General features: G+C 42.4%; 2 protein-coding genes across 8 annotated transcripts in view; one reads left to right on the top strand and one right to left on the bottom strand.

Annotated features, from left to right (window-relative positions):
* The window catches only part of SLC1A1 (solute carrier family 1 member 1), a 100,141-nt gene extending 97,684 nt beyond the window's left edge, over positions 1-2,457 (top strand). Inside the window, exon 12 of the mRNA XM_017851485.1 lies at positions 297-2,457. Coding sequence (XP_017706974.1) covers positions 297-543 — 247 coding nt within the window. The 3' untranslated portion in view covers positions 544-2,457. The remainder of the gene's footprint in view (positions 1-296) is intronic.
* The window catches only part of SPATA6L (spermatogenesis associated 6 like), a 106,883-nt gene that overhangs the window by 16,050 nt on the left and 64,912 nt on the right, over positions 1-25,921 (bottom strand). For 5 of the 7 annotated variants that reach the window (XR_001881386.1, XR_001881383.1, XR_001881381.1 and 2 more), the window contains exons 15-17: positions 20,480-20,573; positions 19,297-19,403; positions 15,299-15,455 (exon numbers count right to left, since the gene is read on the bottom strand). Coding sequence is in view for 1 of the 7 variants with exons in the window: in XM_017851482.1 (XP_017706971.1) it covers positions 19,314-19,403; positions 20,480-20,573 (184 nt within the window). In the remaining 6 variants the exon portion in view is untranslated. Of the gene's footprint in view, positions 1-474; positions 563-12,897; positions 15,456-19,296; positions 19,404-20,479; positions 20,574-25,921 lie in introns of those variants that run through there. The other 2 variants (XR_001881385.1, XM_017851482.1) reach the window with 2 other exon arrangements.

The following is a 25,921-nucleotide window of genomic DNA, read 5'->3' as shown; positions in this document are numbered from 1 at the left end:
GAACCTCCCTCAGTCCCCCCAGAAAATATCTGGAACGACTCTATTCATGTTTCTTTGGGAGAAGAGGAGGGAATTTAGGGAGACTTAGGGGAATCATTGCTACTTTGGGAGAGCTCATGCTGTGTCTTTATGAACAACCCCAGGCCTGTGAGGAGCCTTCAGTCGGTCAGTCATAAGGACAGCACTTTCTGGATTTACTTAAATCTAAACTGAACATGTCGGGTCCTTGCATCTCTCCGATGATGAAGGAAAATGAAATCTGGGCCTCCTGTCTGACTCCTCCCATCTCTCCCCAGGGACCGGTTCAGGACCATGGTCAACGTCCTTGGCGATGCTTTTGGGACAGGCATCGTGGAAAAGCTCTCCAAGAAGGAGCTGGAGCAGATGGATGTTTCATCTGAAGTCAACATTGTGAATCCCTTTGCCTTGGAATCCACAATCCTTGACAACGAAGACTCAGATACCAAGAAGTCTTATGTCAATGGAGGCTTTGCAGTAGACAAGTCTGACACCATCTCATTCACCCAGACCTCACAGTTCTAGGGCCCCTGGCTGCAGATAACTGAAAACAAGGAAGGACATTTCCATGAGAGTCATCTCAAACACTGGTTAAGGAAAAGAAAAACGCTAATGGCCAGGTGTTCATTTAATTTGATATACAGACCTCCAGATTATTTTCTATATTTGGATTCACAGCCTTTGCTCTCCAGGTTTTGGGATTTGAGTGTGGGGTAAGATGAAGGGAAATCGATTAAAAGGAAAGTTCTATTATCTGAGTTTTAGAAATTCTATAAGAGACAAAGTTTGGAAGTACATAAAGTAATAACTATTAGAATTAGGTAATGGATATGAAAGAGAAAATGCTTTCTCATGCATAGACAAGTGTTTTGGGTTTTTAAACAAATATTCTGTCATTGGTTACAAATGTTTACTCAGGCTTTCTATTGGCATGAATTTCCTTTGACCTTTCACTTTTTTATAAATTATAATGCATCTCAACCACCTCTCCCCAGTTAATGTGCCAAAATGTCCATTTTTAACTTATCTCCAGCCAATTTCAAAGAAAACAGACCAGCATAGTTCTGCAATAAGTTTTAAGATGGGCATAGGGTTTGGAAGAAAGGGAGAAGGATTCTTTTTTTAATGTACTGTATTGGGATGCTGGTAACTATTAACCCAGTGTTCAGCGTAAAGCTATATATATATATGTATATATGTATATATTTATTATTTTCATATAATTTGCCAGACAGAGATCAGAACTGAACTGTCAATGTGAAATAAAGCGTTCTCCTTGTACTTGAATAATAACCACAATTCCAACCCAGGTCTGCTTTGGGGCTTATCAGAACTCCTTTCTCAGGAGCACTAGAATGAGAAATCATGTTGTTCGATCGTTTTACCTCTGTATATCAGCCTAAAGCAGAGATGTACTATGGTGATACTCCAAGGTGGCAGAGCCATTCATTTACAACTTCCAGATTTGAGCTGCCTCGAGGCAATCCATATTAGCTCTGCATAAGATTATATACAAAGCTGTCACTCACAAAAGGCTGGATGTGCTTTCATCCAACTGGAAGGCTTTATTCTTCCAAGTTCATTCATACTCAAAGAGGCCAGTACTTTGCCATCCTTGCACTTCTGTTATCAGGGCCCAAATAATGGCAGCAAGCTACCAACTAAGTTGTATTTTAATAAAGATTCCATGGGTTGAACAAGCCACATTGCAGAAAAAGAGCTGCCCCTAACCTGGGTTCTTGCAGAGTAAATCCCACGACATAAACTGATACTAGTGGTTCGGGGGAAATAGTTCCATTCTATGACACTCGTCTCCTCCTCCAGGGAGGACTGTTCTAACTAGTAATCTTGGCCCTATTCATTACATCCTCTGCTTGTCATTCTGCTAATTTATGAAGATAGTTTATTAAAGTCTGTGCTTCAGTTCTCATCTTGTAAATAATGCTTAACATAAACTTGTACTTACACTGAGATCCAAAATAGTCATGTTTCTGCAGTATTGTGTAGCCAACTTAAACCTGTGCTTTCATGTTTAAGAAATGAGAAATTGTGCCAAAGATAGCAGAAGAGTAAATAAGTGCTCAGTATTGACCACCTACATCTGAAATCTATAACATAATGATACTGAATTGTTATGTAAACATCATAAATAGTAAATAATGATTCAATGTGAATTTTAAAATGCAAATATTGCTATTGTTTATAGGAAATAAATCTAAATGTAAATGAAATTGAATCAGTAATTTCTCTTGGCCTAAATGGTTCTACCCCTTACTAGGATGCCCCAATTAGTGGCACTAGAGTTGGCAGAGCTGTTCATGAGCTGCGAGTTATCATTTTGGAGTCAGTTTGTAACCAGCCTCTTAACACACTGCTGTTAACTCATAAAAGAGAACAATGTTCCATTTCAGTCTCAATAAACACTTCCCTCATTCTTTCCCCCCTGCCTTTTTCTTCTTGTTATCTGTTGTTTTAACTTACTTGGATGGGTGTGGGAAGGCAGAGATATGATTAGTTGAATTAGATTTTACACAGTTTTTTGTTTGTTTGTTTTTTGAGATATAATCTCGCTCTGTCACCCAGGTTGGAGTGCAGTGGCATGATCTCAGGTCACTGCAGCCTCCTCCTACTGGGCTCAAACCTCAGCCTCCTGAGTAGGTGGAACTACAGGCACACACCATTACTCCAGCTAATTTTTCTATTTTTTGTAGAAACAGGGTCTCAATATGCTGCCCACACTTGTCTTGAACTCCTGGCCTCAAGTGATTCCCCTGCCTCACCCCCACAAAGTGCTAGGATTACAAGTGTGAGCTAGTGTGCCTAGCTGGATTATTGTTTTAAAACTTTTACCCCAAGAATGAAAAGTGAGGCTTGAGGAAAGATAATCCGATTGTTCATGTTAGCCAATGGGATTACAAGGCGGAAATACAGTGCCATTATGAACAGCTTCATGCATATTTTGTGGCGAAGATGAAAGTAGGATTTTGTTAGAAGTTACTACAGTAAGAGATAGTCGGCTGAATGCAGTGGCTTACCCCTATAATCCCAGCACTTTGGGAGGCCGAGGCAGGCAGATTGCTTGAGGCCAGAAATTCAAGACCAGCATGGGCAACACAGAAAGACCCCGTCTCTACAAAAATATACAAAAATTAGCCAGGAGTGGTGGTGTGTGCCTGTAGTCCCAACTACTCAGTAGGCTTAGGTGGGAGGATCACCTGAGCCTGGGGAAGTTGAGGCTGCAGTGAGCTGTGATAGCACCACTGCACTCCAGTCTGAGTGACAGAGACCCTATATTTAAAAACAACAACAAAAAAGTCTTACCTCTCAATATGATGGTGGCTTGGTTTCACTAAAGGACCAATCCTGCCCTCTGAAGTAAGATTACAAGCTACAAATGGCTGTGTTCAGAGTGATCTCTGATGGGATGGTGCAGTCCTGCCTGGAATACCTCAGACATGAGGGGATCCTGCAGGGGGCAATGGACTTACTTGCTGTGACAGACAACAAAGGAATGAACAGCTCCCTGTTTCCCACTGAGAGGATCCTATCTCCTCAGAAAAATACCTATCGCTACCTGGCCAATGGAATACTGGGTAGTTTCCTTTGTGTACAACATGGGAGAAAATACTCAACAACACAATTCCTTAGAAAAAGATATTTTTTTGGAAGAGCTGGTGCCCCTGGGTCTCCATGTGATTTTACTCATGAATAGAGAAATGATGTTATCAGCTGATGAATGACTTTATTCTTCCAGCAAATCTTTATTAGTCCAGTGGGTACAAGGCCCTTTATTAAAGCACACCCCGATTCTTAGAAGAGCCATGGGAAGTGTGCTTGGCTTATACTCACGCAGTAGGCCGGCTGCAGTGTTTGCTTTGCAGGGGCTCAAGAATCTTCCCTCCTGGAACAGGAGACAGGAAGTGACCCTTCGGAGCCTTGGAAGGCTGCTAGAAGCTTCTATGCAACAGGATTGATATTCTGTATTCCCCAACTGCCCAGCAAGGGACTATGGAATACAATGAGTGGGCACACAGCTCTGATTCCTTACCAGCTTTGTGTCCCTTGCCAACAACCTAAGCCTTGGTTTCCTCTTCCATGAAATAGGAATAAAATTTCTTTCCTCACGGGACTGCTTTCAGTGGTCAATGAGAAAATGCATGTAGGAAAGACTCTGTTACAGACTGTGTCTAATAAATGCTAGTATCTCTTCTCCCCACCCCTGCTTCTGGGAAAAAACTACACCCTTCTCCTTCCCCCATTTATTACATGGGTAATCCATAGAGATGCAATTGCTCTTCCAGTGTTTTAGGATCCGTGTCCCTGATGTGGTGAAGGAATGAAGCTCCTACCACTTGGTGCTGGCTGAGTTCTCAGAGCAAACAGTATACCCAACCTAGTGAGACTTCGTAAACAGCCCCCATTCTATAAAGGGGAAACTCTTCCAGAAATGGGACATTTTAATCTAAAGAGTAGCAAACTGAAATTTTTCCTATAAAGTGTCATGTAGGAGGTAAACAAAAAATAAGTGTTCGCAGTCATTTCCTATGCCCTGAGACACAGACAGAGATTTGAGATGCTTGGGCTGTGTGAAGCTGAGATGTACCTTCACATAACACCCCTTCATACATCCTGAAAATGAGAGTCCAGCATGAAGTTCACTTTTGCAGTCAGCCTATAAATCTTGTGTGACTATTCAAAAACAGTCTCCTCACCTGATAGAAGCAGGGCCTTACCTGGAGCTTTTTAATATACCCTGTGGGAGGAAATGTACCTCTCTGCAATCCTAGGTTTTTAAAGTGAAAGCCAGATAATATAAAGAAGAAGAAGCAGGCCTTGTTAAATTAGCTTTGGGAACTATATATTTATATATTTTGAGACAGAGTCTCACTCTGTCACCGAGGCTGGAGTGCAGTGCTGCGATCTTGGTTCACTGCAACCTCTGCCTCCTAGGTTCAAGTGATTCTCCTGCCTCAGGCTTCCAAGTAGCTGGGATTACAGGCGTGCACCACCATGCCCAGCTAATTTTTGTATTTTTGGTAGAGACAGGGTTTCGCCATGTTGGCCAGGCTGGTCTCAAACTCCTGACCTCAGGTGATCTGCCTGCCTCGGCCTCCCAAAGTGCTGGGATTACAGGCGTGAGCCACCGTGCCTGGCTGGGAACAACACATTGACCTGTATATGGAATTGGGTGAGTGTACCTAAGTGTATAAAGTTATCCATCAGGGATGGAAATGATCGGGACATTTCTCAATGGCCTAGGCTGCATGCACAGTGCCACAAAACTCCTAAGCAAGCAGTGAAATCTAACCACACAGTTGACGTCCCATTTCTTCCCTCACTAGGGCAAACCACTGTCATGTGTGATTTGGAAGGTGTCTCTCCAGAATTAGGGTGACACTTACGGTTTCATCTACAAATCTCCACTTGGCCTGCCACACCAAGTTCAAAACAGTTATGAATAAACCCCCAAAAGACAAGATAAACATTTACATTCCTTTGATTATTCTGGCTGGAGAAAATAAGAAAGGAATACCATTGCCTCTTCTAGGGAAATTCCACTGGTTTCTAGAAGGCCCCGGCAGCGTGCAGCTCGGAAGCTCTAGTCCCATGGGGACAACTCCAGGATATTACCTAGAGAGAAACTTGCCTCACAAAAGTACTGTTTATCAAAAAATGGAGGGAGGCAAATAACCCTGGAACTAAATGCAGAATCAACTAAACTGAGCAGTAGTGTCTGGATGCCTGTCCCCCATTTTCCCTCCAAGAAGCTGCCTTTTCCTCTCAGACTGCAGGCTCTGATAGCTGCCGTTCCTACATAACGCAGGAAAGTCATTACCAAGGCTTCAGGGCACTTCAGGGAATGTGATGCAGAGTTGCATCATCTGAGCATTTCAGGGTCAAGGGGAAGGTGCAAGAGGTCTGGAGATATAACACCAGCCAGGATTTGCTTTGTCTTTGTCTGTGCCCCATAGAAAGTTACCTTTTCCAAGTTGAAGGTAAGACAGATTGAAATGACTTCAGTCATCTTGGGAGGGCAGTCGCTGGAGAAAGGTACTACTCCTTCCAGTTTATGAGCATGCCTTCACAAAGAGCTCAAGGCATGCACATTTTAAAGATGACTTTGATCCTCTTCCAAGCATTCAAACATAGCTTTTATTTAAAGAGCCCTTGTGTTGTGTTTCCAAGGTTATTAGCTTAGCTTGGCAAGAATAACAAAAGGCCAGCCAAAAGGCCTTTCTGAGCCAAGCGCTTAAAAAAAATTATAAAGGTTCTCCAAAATGAATCCGAGGTTATCCTGTCCAGGTCTTTAGGAAACTAGGCAAGTCTGACAGATGTCAGAGAAGTGCTACTGTATAAATTCATGTGATAAAAGAAGGCAATACCAGTCGGCGATGGAGGGACACTGGCTGATTCATCCTCAACACCTGCTTCTGTCTTCCCAGCATGCCAGGTTGGCTTTACCTCTCAGGTACTTTGGAGCTAATCCTCCCATTTCCTATTTTAGCCAGAAAGGTTAAGGTAGAAAGAATGTGTCAATTCCACATGAATCACAAACCCAAGGCTCTCTGCTCCATCAGAAGAGGACAGTTAAGTTAGAAAAACATGCCACAGAAGTTGATGAAAAAATTAGACATGCAAACAATGCTGACTCAGCCTGCAAGGATATTTAGTCTGCTTTTCTTGCCACTAAGAAAATGTTTGCTTCTACATCAATCCAGGCAGTCACTACCCTATTTTTGGGCATCATTATCCTTCCTAGAGATGACACTCTAAGGCAAATCAAGGTCCAGTTTCTTTTAAGGTGCTGACCTAACAGCTGCAGGTATCCCCTGAGATTCCTCCCTGCCAGGATGAGTGCCCAAGCAAGTGGGATGTCCTGAGCCCAGAAGAAAAAACAGCAACAACAAGCCGAGCACAGTGGCTCAGGCCTATAATTCCAGTACTTTGGGAGGCTGAGGCGGGTGGATCACCTGAGGTCAGGAGTTTGAGATCAGCCTGGCCAACACGATGAAACCCCATCTCTACTAAAAATACAAAAATTAGCCAGGTGTAGTGGCACATGCCTGTAGTTCCAGCTACTTGGGAGGCTGAGGCAGGAGAATGGCTTGAACCCTAGAGGCGGAGTTTATAGTGAGCTGAGATCACGCCACTGCACTCCAGCCTGGGTGACAGAGCGAGATTCCATCTCAAAAAAAAAAAAAAAAAAGACACAGAGGAAGAACATTTTTATTTACTCAGCAAATGTTGGCACTACAATTACTATGCGGCAAGCAGTGTTCTTACCACTTAAATATGAATTTATTTAATTTCATAACAGCATCATAAAGTGGGTACTATTATTACCCCCTTTCTACAAATGAAGAAACTAGCACAAAACATTAAGCAACTTCCCCAAAGACCACACAACAAATAGATGGCTCAGCCATTTGGCTGCAGTGTCACTGTTCTTCACCAGGCATTATAAGGCAGAGAGTGCCAGGACTACTAGAATATTAATTATAACTCAAGTCTGGGGTGGTCTAAATGTTCAAAGCAGATAAGAATCATTGGCTAGATCTACTGCATAGCATAGTAGCTATACTTAATACTGCATTGTATACTTATAAATTTGCTAATATAGTAGCTCTTACATTGTGTTCTTATCATACCCCCCAAAATAATTAATTAATAAAGAAGGTGAGAGGAAACTTTTGAAGATGATAGGTTTATGGCATGGACTTTGGTGATGGTTTCACAACTCACCAAGTTGTACATGTTAAATATGTACACCTTTAGTATGCCAATCACACCTGAATAAAGTGGTTTAAGAAAAAAACGAATATAAAAAAACTGCTAATACCAAGTGCTAATTATGTGCTGCCATTGTACTAAATACTTTACATGCATAGTCTCACGCATTCTTCTTAACACTTCTATTAGGCAGGTCATATTACTGTCTGTTTCCCAGTTGAGGAAACTGTGGCTTAGGGAGGTTAAGTAATTTGCCCAAGTTCACAGAGCTGGGACTCACATGATTCCGAGTCTTTTCCTAACTATTAAGATATAGTGCTTCAAAATGCCTAAAAAGTAAGAGGAAATGCATGACAGTATCCAATCATCACCTCTTTACAAGCTGTTTATCTTTTCTAATCATAACATTTTATTTGATACAACCAAATTTGCTCCCTCAAATTGCCTGTTTGTTTTCTCATTGTAGCAAAAATTAATTTTAAATATGTCTAGATTATCTCCCACCTCATCTAGCTGCCCAGCCTCACCCCCTTTATGGTATACAATATCATTGTATCCCTCCCTCATATCACCTTTAAATGTTTCACTCAAATCCTAACTCTCCCCAAAACCCCTTTCTTTTCCAAAACCAGGGATGGGGAGTTGTCAGAATAAAAACTGAAACCCTATTTCTCTTTTCCTTTTCTTGCAAAATTTTAGGGGCTGCTTTTTGTTCTTTATGCTGTGACTCCATTTCCTCCCCACTCACAAACACCTAATCCCCTACAGTCGGGCTTCCACAGCACTCCTGAAACTCCGAGGTCATCGATGCCCTGCTCATGAAATCCAAAAGACATTTTCTCAGTCGTCAATTTTTACTCTTCTGCAACATTTATCGCTATCGGTTAGCTTTATATTCCGCTAAATTATATTTCCTTGGCTTCCAAGACATTACGAGGTTCTGTCCCACCTGACCCTTTCCCACCACTCTTCCATCACTTTTGTAACCTCCTCCTCCTGCTGCTCCCTTGCTGTGGGTCTCATCTCTGCCTGTGCCACACACACAGGGTCCCCTCAAATATTTGTGGAATGAATGAACAAGCTCACATGCTTCTGGTCTTTCTCTCTCCACCAGATACTCCTCCAATATTATGGATTCAACTACCATCTCTATGCAGATGATTAACAACAATGCGTATCCACAAAATCTACAGCTGCCCGTGGTTTCTCCTGCACTGATCTCCAAGCCAAATCTCAGATCCCCACTTCCAACTTCTACTGACCACTTCTTCTTGGCCTTTCCACCATCTTTTTAAACTGAACTTATCCAAAATCAATCTCATCAATCTTTTCTGTAGTCTCTCTTTCCCAGATTGGGAATTGTGTTTTTAAAAATCACCATTATTTCCCCTACAATCTAGGATCATAAACATTTCTTCTTGCTTTTGTCCCCAAGAGGCTTGAGGTTGCAAGGCAGGTCTATAGAGGTTGGTCCATTTATTTGAATCCCTCTGCTCTGGGCTTCAGGTGGGAGCCCCTGAGGGAACAGTGATGCCTCTTTGTGAAGTGAGTGACCCAAGACTCAGCCTCTGTCCAGACATGAATCACTGGACATGGTGTACTCCTGCATTTTCTCTTCCCAAGTAATTCTTGAATAAACAACTTGTATTTTGATAATCCTCTAAATTCTATTTACAACCATGAGGCCTTCACGATAAGAACAAGATTCAGAGGGATTAAAAAAATACTAAACAAAATCCCAGACAAGGCCTCCATTGCTTCTGAAACACCCACCCTGCCCCCTACTAATTCTGAGTGTTCCCTATTCTATCTCCCTGGCCAAAAAGAGACCACAAAAACAAAAGTCCCTAAAGGATTTCATTTGAGCTCCTATTTTGTTCCCTTAGTCCTTCAGTTCATCTTGCCTCACACATCATGAAGAATATGAATCCACAAAATGAAGGACACTGTGTCCTTATTTCTGCAGGGCAATTATTCTCTCCATCAATACTTCATTCTGCTGACTAAGTAGTTCACCTTCACTTTGTAACAAGCCCAGGCCACCTGACTTAACCACTTCCTCCTTAAAAGGGCCAGGTACCTCCCCCATATACCCACAGGTTTTTAAGCACCCCTAAAATAAGCTGTCTCATGATGTCTTCCCAGCCCTGGTGTCTAATCAGCCCTTCTCTTTCCTGTGACTCTCCTACTCAGTTCAGGTTCTATTGCCCTAATTTTCAGACTTCTTCAAAGTCTTTGTCAGTCTCCCCACCGCCAGCCTCTACCTACTCCCAACCCATCCTGCACAAGATCATCAGGTTAATACTTTGCTTTCTGGCTCCAAAACTCTAATGGCTTCTTATTGTCTACAGCACAAAGTTGAAAATACTCACCTGAATATTTAGGACACTGCAGAAGATACCCCGGAGGACATTTCCTCTTCTCCATACACATATGTTTCATTACACTCTCCCCAATTGCCTCACTCTCCCAAATCTCTTCTCTACCTGGTCTGCCTATTTTTTAAACACTGAAAATAAATTCTTGGCCTCCAATCCCAATACCCCCTGTTTCTAACCTCCTGAAACATACAGAAGCAACAGTATCTTGGCACATAATCCGATACTGCCTTGTATTATTAAGTCGATCAATGAGACTTGATTATAAAGTAATGAAATTGAATTTCACAAACCTCACTGTAAATCAATATCATTACTTTATACTACTAAACAGGAGTCAAAACTGGTGGCTTTGGGCAAGACCCAGCTTCAGACCAGCTTTATGTGGGCTACAGAGCCTTTGGCTGATTTAGATTTGAATTTGAAGATGAACACCTTGTGGGAGGGTGGGGTGTTACATGCTCCACTTCACTCCAGCTCCCATCACTCACCATTATTTCAAACTCCACTGCTTCTGACAGTCACAAATCCTGCCTGGCCCTAAAGACATCCGAGTTTGCAACATCTTTTGGGAATCACACTTGAAATATCTCATTTAACATCTCATTGCCCCAGTAAGTCTGGAAACTTCAAGAGGGCACAGGTTGTATTTTATACCCCTTAGTGTGACCCCTCCCTACCCCACAGGGTCCTGCGCAATAGTGAGCACATAGGAGTTTAACAAATACAAGTTGAGGAGGTCCATTCGAGGCTGTGGAATCAATTTGGTTAACTGTGGGACTGGGAGGAGACCCAGTGAACAAAGGACGTCATCCTATCCCTTAAGCAACAACAAATAAGCTTTCATAATGAAGAGTTCCTACCGCGAATGCAACACTTCCAGCAATAATACCTACTGCCACTGCCTACGGTCTGTTCCTGGAAGTCATCCCAATAAAACAAGTATGATGTTTACCCCAGTTCAAAATTCCAATTTCAGTGAGTGTCAGTTCCTGGAGAAAAAGGAACAGGAAAGTTTATTTGGGGTGGTGGGGAGGAGGGGACTTCCTAAAATGCGGTTTACAAACCTAACATTCCAATGACAGGAAATAAGAGCAGAAAGCCTCTCTTGTTGGCCTAAATAAGAAGTGGTTAATTGTTCCAACTTCTGTCAAGAGACCTCAGTTGCTCTGTTATTCTGAAATGTTCTGAGTTCATGTTTTTCAAACCCTTTAGGCTGAATTATCTGGGATGCCTCAAGGCCAACCAGGTGGCAGCCAAGGGGTGACAGGAAGTGGTACAGAGAACCTGAGATTTGGAAACAACACAGAGCAGGGTTTGCAAATTGGCTCTGACACTTGCTTTTCTGAGCCTCAGTGTCCTTAGCAAGAAATAGAGGGAGCAATGCTTTCCTCAAAAAATTAAATGAGATAAGAATAAGAATAGCTAATGCCCACTGAGTGCTCATTTTGTGCCAGGCACTGATTTAATGTACTTTAAATCAGTTATCTACCAACAATAACATTATTAGACAGATACTATTATTACCTCCGTATTATACATAAGGACACTGAGACACAAAAAGGTTAAATCATCTGTCCAAGGCACTCAGCCTGGCCTGTAGATGGCAGAACTAGGATTTAAATCCAGGTACTCGGAGGGGCGCGGTGGCTCATACCTGTAAGCCTAACACTTTGGGAGGCCAAGACGGCAGATCACTTGAGGCCAGGAGTTCAACACCAGCCTGGGCAATATAGGGAGACTTCTTCTCTATTTTTTATACTAAAAAAAAAAAAAGAAAACAAAATACACACACACACACACACACACACACACACACACGCGCGCGCGCGCGCTGGGGGTGGGGGGTGAGGTGGGGCGGTGCTAACGGATCACTCTAAAAGATGCAGAATCCCAAGGAAAAATTTTGGACCAGAAACTCCTCATTTTGTTGAAGAAGCTCCATCAACTCAGCTATCAAGAAAAGGACCCATCTGCACCAAGTAATAGCTTCTGTCCTAGACATGACCCTGTTTTGACCAAATTCCCTATGTGAAATTAAGCATAGGTTCTTTCCTTTGATAAACAAAGTAACTTTATTGCCATAATTTGGTGCCCCTAGATTCAGTGTGGAGGATGGAAGCCTCCCAGGCCAAAGGAGCAAAAGGTTGGGGCTCTTCTCACTGTTGGCAGGGTTCCCAGCACAAGCGAAGAGAGGTCTCCCCAAGACCTGCAGGTCCCCCAAGTAGTGCTAGGAGGGGTCCCCTAACCAGAGAAAGACAGCAGCCCCACCCGGTGGTACTAGTGGGTTCTCTGGTCACAGCATGGACTAGAGAGCATATCCTGTTCCTCAGGCTGCTCTCCAGAGAACCCAGCAGGCTCCTTTGATGGAACCAACTCGGCGGAGTACTGGCTATACTGAGAGTAGCCTGGCATTTGGGTGCTAGGGCTAAACTCACACACATACCCATCAGTCTACTCAAATTACACCTAAAACCAACCACTTCTTTTATGTCAAACATATCATTTGCACTTTCGTTTTTTAAAAATCTCTTTCATAATTCATGGCCTACAGGCTTCAGCTAAGTCAGGTGACTATAGAGAACTGGCCTCATTGTATAGCAGTTTTTGTTTGGAGGGCCTAGGTTCCACAAAGGATATTTTCTTAGGAGTCTCTGCAAACCAAGACCCCATGAAACATGCCCATAAAATATGCTCCACGCTTTGACATATCTGCAACCATAAAAGTCAAGAAAGGAATTATAAACTGAAGCAAGGCAGATGGGAATTATTTTTATGATGTTTAATGACACAGATCTTCCCAAAGTAATCCAAACCCCCAAACATCACAAAATTATTCATACTATTATATACTCCAAAAGCAAAATACTTCAACTGCAATCCTTGCCCCAGCATGATTCCTCAAAATTGAGATAACTCCTTGAAAACAAAAGTAAAATGATAATAATTTAAGGAATAGAGTTAATAAATGAGAAAGCAGAGGGAAAAAAGTATAATTTAGTGTGAAAACCAAAAATGACTTTAAATAAGAATGGGTATTTAAGATCTTATTAAATTAAAGAGTTATGCTCAAAGCATTTCAAAAAACACTGAATATTGAATGCATGGTGTATATTTTAACAATAAATGAAATGGGATACCAGTTCATTAGGGCTGCCTTCCTTTAGCTGAGACTTATAGCATAACCTTAATGTAACACAATATTTTCTTATTTTTGATGACTACTTAGAGGTAACATCAAAATAACAAATTGACAACCATAGTTTCAGAGAGACTGAGAACATATTAGCAAATGTAATTTAAGCTTTCTGTCGGCCTTGCCAAGGTGGAATGCTGGTTGTGATACAGGTTGAGTCTCCCTTATTTTTAATGCTTGGGACTGACCAGAAGTGTTTTAAACTTGGGTTTTGGTTTTTGTTTTTGTATTTTGGAATATTTACATAAACACAATGAATTATCTTCAGGATAGGGGATAGAACCCAAGTCTAAACATGAAATTCATTTATGTTTTATATACACTTTATACACATAGCCTGAAGGTAATTTTATACATGATTTTAAATAATTTTGAGCATGAAATGAAGTTTCAAATGCATTTGACTGCAACCTGCCACATGCGGTCAGATGTGGAATTTTTCACTTATGGTGTTATACTGGTGCTCAAAATGTTTTAGATTTTGGAGCATTTCAGATTTCAGATTTTTAGATTGGGAGGTTCAACTTGGATACACCTTTATTTGGCTGAAATTCTGAGAAGAGGATACATGAATTTTATTTTGTTGTTTTTGTTTTTGGAGTTCCTTTTCTAATTTTTAATTTCATTTTCTTAATTTACCTAATGAACCAATCCCTATGATCACAATGAGAAAAGAAAACTTGGCTCTCACTGAATCTTCTAAAAACTGAACAAGTTTTAGGGTAGTGTCTTACTCTATTCAGGCTGCTGTAACAAAATGTCATGAACTGGGTATTTACAAATAACAGGAATTTATCTCTCACAGTTCTGGAAGCTGGGAAGTCCAAGATCAAAATGTCAGCAGATTCAGAATCTGGTGAGGGCCCTCTTCCTGGTTCAGAGATGGCGCCTTCTCGCTGTCTCCTCGCCAGTGGAAGGGGCAAATGAGTTCCCTTGAGCCTATTTATAGGGCACTAATCTCATTTATGAGGGGTCCACCCTCACAACCTCATCACCTCCCAAAAGTCCCCATTTCCTTAGAGGTTAGGAGTTCAACATACAAATTTTGAGGGAACACAAACATTCACACTATAGTAGGGCTGGTAGAGGAAAATGCTATGGTTATACTATGAAGGAGGGACATAAGTTTCCATTTTCAGGCCCCTCTTCTCTGGGTCTGTATCAATGAAGACAAATGTGCCTCTAGTCTCCCTTTATCCCATCCCCTTCCTCTTCCTGCTCCCTCACACTGTGTAAGCATTTCATAAATGCACCTTCTTAACTAACTTTAAAACCTGGCATTGGCAGTCCTATCTGTAGAACCTATTTACTTAATGTGTAGTTCTTTTGGAGAAATATTTGAGGAAGGTTTTGTTCCTCATCTAAATTTACAAAGAATTGCTGGAACAAAGGAATAGGAAACAGAAGGAGCAGTTTAAACTACACTCCAAAGGAGTTAGCCTCCTCTTACAAATTTATCACAGAAATTCAACATTTAAAACAAGATTTGAATTATCCAGATGTAATGCTCTCTTTTCCAAGGTTTTAGTGGACTTCATGTAAATCAAGCCTAACACTAAGATAAAAACAATAACAAAAAAGGATATACCAAAAAGAGAAAGTCAGGTTGACAGTCTTTTCTGGAGGATTTATCAGGTTATTCCTGTGAATAGCGGCTTCCTCTAGCTCATATATAATTAATGAGAGAGAGAGAGAGAGAGAAAGAGAGAGAGAGAAAGGGATCAGAAGGAAGAAGAGAGAAAGAAAGAAGTTTTCAAGAACACATCCACTGTCAAAAATGAAGAATACCTTAAAAGGCATCTTGACATTTTTGTTAGAATTCTAAGAAGTGCTTTCCAAATGGATAAACATCTGCCACCCAACTACAGTGCTTTCTCTTTCATGTTCAAAATAAACATGCAAAACCACAAATTTTCCAGCTTGACAAGAAAATGTGAGCCCCCAAACAGCAAACATTTTAATCAACAACTCTTACCTGGGCACAAAAGACTGAGCACAGCATTTGGTTTAAAGGGGATTAGACATCAGTGACTCAACATAGACAACAAAAATTATTCATTTCTTTAAGGATGCTTCAATTGTCTCAGTGAGTGAGCTCTTTATGATCCTCCTTCAGCTTTCATTAATTTCCCCTGCAAAATTTGAAGCAATACATTCTACATGTGGTATTGAGAAAAACACAAACAATCAATACAAGTAAGGAGAAAAAGATAATTTCATACTACCCCAATCTTGGCATGTAGCTATGCCTTGGGATCACTCAGTCTCTGAGCCTTTTCCCTGGATTCCCACAACAGAATAACCCAATGAGCATAGTGAGCATCTGTGCGACCTTGGGCAATTTACTCGACATCTTTGTAAAATATCAGGATGATGACAGAGTATCTACCTCTTACTATTATTGTGAAGAGTTAGCACAGTCCTTGCTACATAGTAAATGTGCCAAAATAGGTGTTATTCAGTTGACCTGTTAAACATGTTCCAATCAACTATATTCCACCGAACAAATTTCCTTCCTTCCTTGCCTCCCTCCTTTCCTTCTTTCTCTCTTCTTTTATCTTTCTTTCCTTCCTTTCCTCCTTCCTTCCTTCCTTTCTTTCTTTTTCTTTCTTTTCTTTCTTTCTTTCTTTCTTTCTTTTTTTCTTTCTTTCTTTTTCTTTTCTTTCTCTTTCTTTCCTTCCTTCCTCCTTTCCTTTCCTTCCTTTCTTTCCTTTCTTCGTGATGCAGTCTCACTCTGTAATTTGGCATTGCACACTGGGGGCCATGATGTCATGGCAATCATGCCTTCCAAGAGAACTAGGGATAATCTGATGGGTTTCTTTGTGGGAGGTTTTGTTTGGTTTTTTGGATGTTTGTTTTTTGTGTGGTAAAATTCACCAATTTTTTTTTTTTTTTTTTTTTTTTTTTTTTTTTTTTTTTGAGACGGAGTCTCACTCTGTCGCCCAGGCTGGAGTGCAGTGGCCGGATCTCAGCTCACTGCAAGCTCCGCCTCCCGGGTTCACGCCATTCTCCTGCCTCAGCCTCCCGAGTAGCTGGGACTACAGGCGCCCGCCAGGTCGCCCGGCTAGTTTTTTTGTATTTTTTAGTAGAGACGGGGTTTCACCATGTTAGCCAGGATGGTCTTGATCTCCTGACCTTGTGATCCACCCGTCTCGGCCTCCCAAAGTGCTGGGATTACAGGCTTGAGCCACCGCGCCCGGCCAAAATTCACCAATTTTAAATATACAAGGGATACTCTGTTTATACCAAAACCACCAAGTCCCAAAAGATCCAGAAGTAGATGTATTCCAACCCCTTCAACCCATTTCTTTCACTCATTCCCTCCCTCTACCTGGTCAGATAATTTGACTCATTGTTTTTGGCTAAAGAATCCCTGACCTTTTCGTGGTAAGAATCCACTTTTTCATCTCCCTGGGATCTCGAGATCACTGGGGAGCCAGGACCTGGCAGTGAAACAGATATGGAGAAGGGGAGAGACAGGAATTGGTGCTGCCATTAGAAGAGAGTCCTCAAGAAAAGCCAGAACTGGGACACACCGTGGGAGCCACTGGGTTGTGTGTGAGGGATGCCCCCTGCCTGGGGTCTGTCCTCCCAACCCACAGGAGTGGCTCTGGCTGTCCTGTTCTAGCTATTTGATCTTGCCTGTTTGGATCTTTCCTAGACTCATTGAGATGGATGCTCAGCATCTTTCAGATAAATGCCCTGTTTGCTTATGACTAGCCAGAGTCACTTGGGTTTTTTACAATCACTAAACCTTCACTAAAATGACCCTCCAGGATCCCAGCCTCTCCAGGAATCCATGACTCAAGAAGTGGTGTCAGGGAGGATGGTATGGAGACTTCCAGAGAAGGTATTCTAAACTTATGTCAAACCACTGGGTGGGAATTCCTGTTATGTAGGAAACCTATTTTCCAAGACAGAATTGACGTGTTTTTTTCTTTTCTTACTTTCTCTCTATCCCCTGACATCAGTGTCCACATATCAGCTGGTTCAAGGTTCTATGTAACTTGATATTACCCATGTTGAAATTCAGCGTAATTTGGCATTTGATGATCATGTGGGCTATGTTCTGTATAACCACCTAAATAATTGCCTAGACAGCAATTACTTTGGTAACCAGAGAATAAATGGCCCAGAATCCGTCCTTTAATCTAGCAAGCAGAACGTTCTAAGGTAGAAGCCTGCAGAATGGGCAATTACTGAGCTGTCCTGCACATTCCCCTGTGCTAAAGGTAGGGAGCCCTGGCCACCCCTAGGGCAAACCAACTTGTTCTGTAAAGCATGCATGACCCTCAAACCAGACTTTCAGGAGCCTGACTACAGTGAAAACTTAGCAGGTTATCCCACATTCCTTTATTGTTTAGAAAGATGCATAATTATTCTGATCCTGCTGACACGAGGACTATACATTACAAAGCTATAGGATCCTAGTGGGAGCCTTCTGAAGGCAATGCCCACAAACTCTGCTTGGGTTCCAAAGAGCCCTCCTTCACACACCTGCTCTTTCTCTGCATGGATTTCCAACTCAGCTTTGAAAATGCAATAGAACGTAGTGGTTAAGAGAATAAAGCTCCACCATTCACTAGCCATGTCACCTTGAGCAACGGACCTAACCTATGCCTCAGTTTCCCTAGCTGTAAGATGGAACTAATGATAGTACCTATCTCATCAGGTTGTCCTGAGAATTAGATACGAACTTGTTTAATACATGTGAAGTATGTGTACTAGTCTCAGCACTCAGGCCGCATGCCATAAGGAAGAGCGATTATTATTTTGAGCTTGAATGGAAAAGAAAAGAATATATGAGAAACTATGATGTCCCACAATGTGGCTATTTGCCACAGATCTGAATTCCAGAGTTTCCTTGTTACATGCATTCATAATAAATGCATATTCAACATGCATTCATTATAAATGCATATTCAACATGCATTTATAAAAACCCTTTACTGCAGCCAGGCGCAATGGCTCACGCCTGTAATCCCAGTACTTTGGGAGGCCAAGGTGGGGAGATCACCAGGTCAGGAGTTCGAGATCAGCTTGACCAACATGGTGAAACGCTGTTTCTACTAAAAATACAAAAATTAGCTGGGCGTGGTCGTGCGCGCCTGTAATCCCAGCTACTCAGGAGGCTGAGGCAGGAGAATCACTTGAACCCGGGAGGTGGAGGTTGCAGTGAACCAAGATCGCGCCATTGCACTCTAGCCTGGGCGACAGGGCAAGACTCCATCTCAAAACAAAACAAAACAAAACTCTCTTTACTGAGTAGCAGTCATTGTGGAGGGTCAGGTGATATAGGGACAGCAGCAGGGTGGAGATGGGAAGGCAGGTTCTTGTTCAGTGCACACACCTAGTACATGTGTTTGAAAAGTTAAATGTGATTCCATTGTATGGCACTAAATACTGGTTATAAAGCAGTGAGCAACAGAGACAGATTCTCTGATCTCATAAAGGTTTCATTTCAGTAGATGAGACAGATTTTAAACAATCAGCCCAGATAAAAATATAATAATAAGTTGTGTCATAATTTATGAAGGAAAAATGCAGTGTGCTAAACGGTATGCATCACAGAGAGAGGGAGTGTCATGTTGCAGAAAATCATGAGCCTGAAAGAACAAATAGAAGTTATCCAGGCAGAGTCAGGAAGACAAATTCCAGATGGAGAAAACAACATGTGCAAAGACCCCATGGCAGGAAAGAGCTCGTGTTCAAGGAGCTGAAAGAAGGCTGGAAGGTCCATTAGACAAAGGGTGATGGTGGGGGCGGGGGAGATGATTACAAAAGACAAGAGAACTGGAAGACACATGCGTTGCCGTTATCAGAGCTCCGTTATACACAGCAAGGGAAGAACGTGGTTCTCGGGTCTCCTCCAAGTCTCCTGTCTTCCATACTTTCTAGTTACTTCATATTGATAGGAGAAAACTGAAATTCTTTTAGCAAACCAAGATAAGGAGAAGTATTTAAGCTGCTTACTTATACAAGACAGCAGCTTAAAAATATCTCTGTTCATGCAGTGGGTATTTCTTCAGAGGGTAGCTTGGTCTTTCAATGATATAATTTACTTCAGAGGTAGACTCTTCCTACAATGAAAACAAATCCAGCAATTATGCTGCCCATAACATAATAGAGATGGATGATACCCAGAGGTGTAGTTTTGCATGTAAGAGGTCTGTGCATCCCATTTATGCCGTTATATGGGGTTCACTATATATGTGTGTATGTAGAATCTTTCTTTTTTTTGTAGAGACGAGGTCTCATTATGTTGCCAGGCTGGTCTTGAACCTCCTGGCCTCAAGGGATTCTCTCTGCTCAGCCTCCCAAAGTACTAGGATTATAGATTTAAGCCCCAAACCAGGCCTTTGTTTACATTTTAAAGAGAGTCCTTGCCCGAAAAGGTTGGGAAGTAAAGCAAAGCCTATGACTTTGCAGAAAAGAAGTAAAGTAATTCACTACCCTCATGGTTAGGGTAAACATTTATTTTTAAGCATCATCCTGCAAATCTAGCATATGCCAGTATTTAATAAGTCAAGATGACTAATTCAAATACATGGCATCATTAAATTCAGCCACTGGGGGCACTGTTTTCCTTTATTTGAATTCTTTCGAGCTGATAAACGGCCACTTAGCTGTGTGTCTGAAGCAGTGACAAAGTACTGGGAATACCTACCAATGGATCAGAAGCACTCCCCATACCCCTGTAAAAGTCACACAGCCAAAACCACCTCATTAAATTTTAGAACAACTTTCTTCCATGTTGTGGCCTTACATAGCTCACACACACAACTGTATTCTTCACTGGATTGGGATTCATGTGTGCAGGGGAAAGGAATGCTCTGTGGGCCAGTTAGCCTGCTTTCTCTTAGTCCTTTGAAAGGACCTCCGCTTGATGAGTGCCGTGCACCAAATTAGCTGCTACTCCTCCGTTGCATCCAAGTCCTACTGTCTCATCCTCAGGAAGCCAGCCCTGACTCTCAGCCATGTCAGATACCCGCTACCATTCACTCTCAGGACAACAGGTAATCTCCTTGGTAAGCCTCACAATTTTCCACTTATTTCTGTGGTTATTTGATTAATATCTGTCTCCCTGACTAGACTATAGATCCCTGTTCCTATATAATTTAGTGAGCAAAGATTTAGTTTTATAAGAAAGTCTAACCTTATTTTGGTGCTGCTGTGCTCTGTGGGATGTCAGAAGACTGCATACCCTCTCATGGATATTCTTCCATGTGGACTGAGAACCAGGATGGAACCTGCTCAACAGATGGAACAGGGTGGAATATTAAGCAGCTACTAAAAAGGACACTTAAATAAAGCACATGACAATATGGACTGATATTTAAAACTTAATCATAATAAAAAACAGCAGCATGCAAAATGGTAAACATAGTGTGATTTCAATGTCTTTCTTAAACCTACCCATAGGAAAAGCACTGGGGAATAAAAACTGCTCAGATGTTAAGAATTTTTGGCCAGGCGCGGTGGCTCACGCCTGTAATCCCAGCACTTTGGCAGGCCGAGGCGGGCGGATCACAAGGCCAGGAGACCATCTTGGCTAACATGGTGAAACCCCCTCTACTAAAAATACAAAAAACTAGCCGGGCGTGGTGGTGGGCACCTGTAGTCCCAGCTCCTCAGGAGGCTGAGGCAGGAGAATGGCATGAACCCGGGAGGAGGAACTTGCAGTGAGCCGAGATCGTGCCACTGTACTCCAGCCTGGAGGACAGAGCGAGACTCTGTCTCAAAAAAAAAAAAAGAATTTTTTGTGTTTCTATGTGTGGCTATGAGTGATTCTTTTCTTCTTTGTACTTTCCTGTTTTCAGATATTTCTCTCATGAACAAACCCTACTTTTACATTTAAAATTTTAATATAAAATTTAATCCCAGTAGTTGTTTTAGGGAGAGATTATCACCCAGGCTAACGTACAGTGGCATGATCATAGCTCACTGCAGCCTTGAATTCTTAGACTCAAGCAATCCTTCAACTTCAGCCTCCCAGGTAGAGAGGATCAACTAGGTACATGTTGCCATGCCTGGCTATTTTTTTTCTTTAAGAGATAGGGTCTTGCTACCCAGGCTGGTCTCGAACTCCTGGGCTCAAGGGATCCTCCCACCTCAATCTCCCAAATAGCTGGTACTACAGGTAGGTACCACCATGCGGAGCTAACTTTTAAATATTTTGTAGAGACATGGTCTCCCTGTGCTGTCCAGGCTGGTCTCAAACTCCTGTACTCAAGTGATCCTCCTGCCTCAGCCTCCCAAAGTGCTGGGATTACAGGTGTGAGCCACTACACCCAGCCTCCAATCCTGGTTGTTTCCTACCACCAGGACTTTATCTTATATCTCATTTACTTTAGGCCACTCAGACTCCAAACTGAACCATAGGTTTGATAGTCTCTTTCAGTTCCCCAAACATAGAGCATTTTCTACCTTCCATAGGCATTTGGCAACACTGTTCCCTCTTCTACCTCCCAACCCTGCTCACTACTCTTGTTAACTTCTATCCACCCTTCAGAGCTCAGTTCAATTGTTGAGTTCTCAGCAAAGTCCTTTCTGAGCCCTCTCCTGCAGAGGAGGTCAGCTTCTCTGTTATACGAACTTGCAGTTTCATTTATCTATACCTCATTAATACCATTTGCACCAGTGGACATTTTGTCATTATTTGGTTAATGGCAGTCTTTACTCCTAGAGTGAAATTGAGACTGAGACTCTTTGCTTAATAGCTCATCCCAGGGCAGAGTAGGAACTGAATACCACAGAAAGTAGTTAATAAATATTTATTGAGTGATTGAACTCATTCTCTCATTCATTCATTCATTCATTCATACATCCATTCATATTCAGGAGGCGGATGGTTACCAAATCCTAAAGTCTGAGGTATATAACTAAGCTAAAAGTGTACATAGCAATTTGATAATGAAAGGCACAGATACAGTTTTCTAAAAATACCCGAAGAATTATAGCCACTTGGGGCCAGGCGCAGTGGCTCACACCTATAATCCCAGCACTTTGGAAGGCTGAGGTGGGTGGATCACTTGAGGCCAAGAGCTCCAGACCAGCCTGGCTAACATGGTGAAACCCCATCTCTACTAAAAATATAAAAAATTAGCCAGGCGTGGTGGTGGTACATATGTAGTCCCAGATACTGGGAGGCTGAGGCATCAGAATTGCTTAAACCCAGGAGGCAGAGGTTGCAGTGAGCCAAGATGGCACCACTGTGCTCCAGCCTAGGCAACATAGCAAGACTCTATCTCAAAAAAAAAAGAAAAAAAAAATGGTTCTCTTTAATTAATGTGCAGTAAACACTAGAAATGACAGGAACATCTGGAAATCCAGTTGTTACTATGGCTACCATATGAATGACCACCCTGTGCAGTTGCCCCTCTGCTTGGCTGGTTCTGGCCCACATCCGGGCCTCCACTCCAGCTCTCTCTGTGACAAGCATGTCCCACTGGTTTTTCCAGGGAGATAAGACCAAGAGTATGAAAGGATCTACACAAATCCATTGCCAACCCAAGAAAACAACTCATAGCAAATGGAAGCACCACCTAAAGCACTGCCCATGTCACTACAAACATTATTTCTATGCTTCTCTAAGAATTTTTTTTTTTTTTTTTGACCCAGAGTCTCATTCTGTCACCGAGGCTGGACTACAGTGGCACTACCTTAGCTCACTGCAACCTCTGCCTCCCAGATTCAAGCAATTCTCCTGCCTCAGCCTCCCAAGTAGCTGAGACTACAGGCATGTGCTACCATGCCCAATGAAATTTTGTATTTTTCGTAGGGACAGGGTTTCGCCATGTTGGCCAGGCTGGTCTTGAATTCCTGAGCTCAAGTGATCCACCCACCTCGCTTCCCAAAGTGCAGGGATTACAGGCATAAGTCACCACGCCTGGCCCTTCTCCAAGAATGTTCAAGAGGAAGGAATAGAAGTATGTTGAAGCTATAAATGAAGCTAGCATTTAAAAACAGCCACCAGCTGGATACTGTAAATGCTTTTTCATAGATCTAGAGTAACCAGTACCAAAGTGACTCCTATATTTGTTACCATTATTGTTACATGCAATTTATTTTTTTACATTTGAAGATCTTGGCGAATGATGAGTCAACAGATGGGAGCAACGTGGTGCCTTTACTACAGCCTTCTCCACGGGATCTACCTTCTCCTTTAGTAATGTGCAGAGAGAGGGTGTGCTGAAGGGGCATGACACTATTCAGATGGTGGATACAGGGAACAGGCTTGGTAGTGTTTCTCCCTCCTTTAGTACTCCCATTGTTCACTCTGATAAAGTGTTTTCTACTTCGTCCATCAAAACCTTGGGCTGACTCTCATTCCAAAATTTGTCTCCCAACTCATTCCTAAGACATTGATCCTTACTGACTTCAGTATTAAGTGAGCAGAAACACAACAGGTATTCTCATGCACCCTTGTGAACTGGGCACAGAGAAAGAGTGGTCCAGATAACACTGGTGTGAAAAGAACACTGAGTGAGTGGAGACACAGTGCTGGCAACCCCCAGGGTCCCAGGAGTCTGCCCTGGTGATCACTCTAAAGCCAACGGGCAATGTGTTCTGCAAGGATATGAAGGGCACATCCCTCGTTCAAAAGAACTGTTTTTAAAATATTATCTTCAGAGCCACTTCTCTAGTGTTAAGGTGACCAGCTGTCTTGGTTTACCTGGGACTCAGGGGTTTCCCAGAATGCAAACTTTTGGTACTAAAACCAGTACAGCTATGGGCAAACTGGATGGCCTTTCTGTAGCTGTGTTATTCTTTGTCGCTGATAATCATGGCCTTATTTACAAACTCATAGTCCAACTAGGTCCCAAGTTACCAGTTTAGAGAGACTTTGGGCACAAAGAATTTGATGCCTCATCAGAGATGGCCAGTAAAACTCTGGTCTGCAGCTAAGACTCATCTTTCTAAAGTCACTTGTGCCAACTCCCGTGACTAATATCACAGAGCTCCTCACTCCTTTCAAGCAAAGCCCAAACTCCTTAGGTCAGCCAACAAAGGTACCCCTCAAACCTTTGAGTCCTGGCACCAACTTTCTCCAAACTCATCTAACTGCTGGAAGCTGACAGTGCCCCTGCCTCCCACCTCCCATCACTCACCTCCATGAACCCCATCATAATCCAATCTTCTCCCCTCACGGCCACATGAAAGCATCACCTCCTCCATTAAAACACTCCAGAAGTTCCACCCTTTTTCTTTATACTCCAGTAACTTTTGTTCCACACTATCCACAAAGTTCTGCTTTGTAGAAAGCTCTTCGCATACTTCTTTATTATTATTATTATTATTTTATATTCTCTACTAGGTTGCAAGTTTTCAGAGATCAGGAGAAATGTCTTAAATGTCAGTGTTCCCATTCCAGGCCTAGCAGATTGAGTATCAATCCTGCTTTCCTCTTAACCACAGATTTCACGTGCTCCCCGCCCACACACTCAATTCCAATCCCAGTTGATTTTGACTCAGTAAACATGAGGCAATTCTTCTGTTGGCCAGAGTTGAGAATTGCTGGCCTGCTGCATAAAGACGCTCAGGAAAGGCTGGCTGAATGAATGCATAAACCATCTAACATGTATTTAAAGAGAAAAGAGGCCTTCTCAGATCTCTCTCCTGATGGAATTGATTTCCTTCCACTCTGTCTTTCCCCTGCATTTGGATTGTACTTCTGTTAAGTGCCTACCACAGTCTATCTCATATTCAGTGACATGGGGTATGTCTGCCTTCCTGTCTAGTATGTGAGCCAGTGGAAAGCAGAGATGTGTCATGATGGTGTCCATTGTCCACAACAGTTACCCAATAACAGCACGCTCAATACAGTCTCTCAGAAAAGCTTGCAGTACTGATTTTAAGGAGTTTGGGAGGTGTTATAGATAGAAGGCACAGGGACAAAAAAAAACTTGGGTTTTCCCCAGTTCTGGCAGCTGAGAAGCACTTTGTGGCTGTATGCAGATGGATCTTTGATCATCACATCCATTTTAAAGATGAGGAAACTGAGGTTTAAAAGGTTGAAGCCAAGCACGGTGGCTCATGCCAGTACCAGCACTTTGGGAGGCCAAGACAATTGCTTGAGCCCAGGAGTTTGAGAAGAGCCTGGGCAACACAGTGAGACCCCATCTCTACAAAAATAAAAATACGAAAATTAGCCAGGCATGGTGGTGCGCACCTGTAGTCCCAGCTACTCAGGAGGCTGAGGCAGGAGGATTGCTTGGGTTGGGGAATTCAAGGCTGCAGTGAGCTGTGATTGTGCCACTGCACTCCACCTGGGTGACAAAGCAAGACCCGATCTCAAAAAAAGAAATTAATTAATTTAAAAAATTAGGTCAAGTAGCTGTGTGAAATCACCCAGCACTTAGAGACACATGAGCGCTAGAGCCCATGTCTCCTGACCACTGCCAATTGAAAGTTCTTTCCACTCTTCATTTAAAATCAATCCTTTACAAGTCTTTAAATCCAGAATAACCTCCTATGCTTTGTCAGTCTGCTGAATTCCAGGCTGGTGGCAAAAGCATAAGACAGGAGGGGACAGAGGCCAGGCATAGAGAGGTGTAAGTGTGTCTCTGACCACCTATCTCTGTGTGCCAGAGCCAGT

The sequence above is a fragment of the Rhinopithecus bieti genome, unplaced genomic scaffold (assembly GCF_001698545.2).
Source record: "Rhinopithecus bieti isolate Rb0 unplaced genomic scaffold, ASM169854v2 scaffold_32740, whole genome shotgun sequence".
Lineage (NCBI taxonomy): Eukaryota > Metazoa > Chordata > Mammalia > Primates > Cercopithecidae > Rhinopithecus > Rhinopithecus bieti.
Note: the sequence above shows the minus strand (reverse complement) of the source record. Positions and strands in the feature narration are given on the sequence as shown.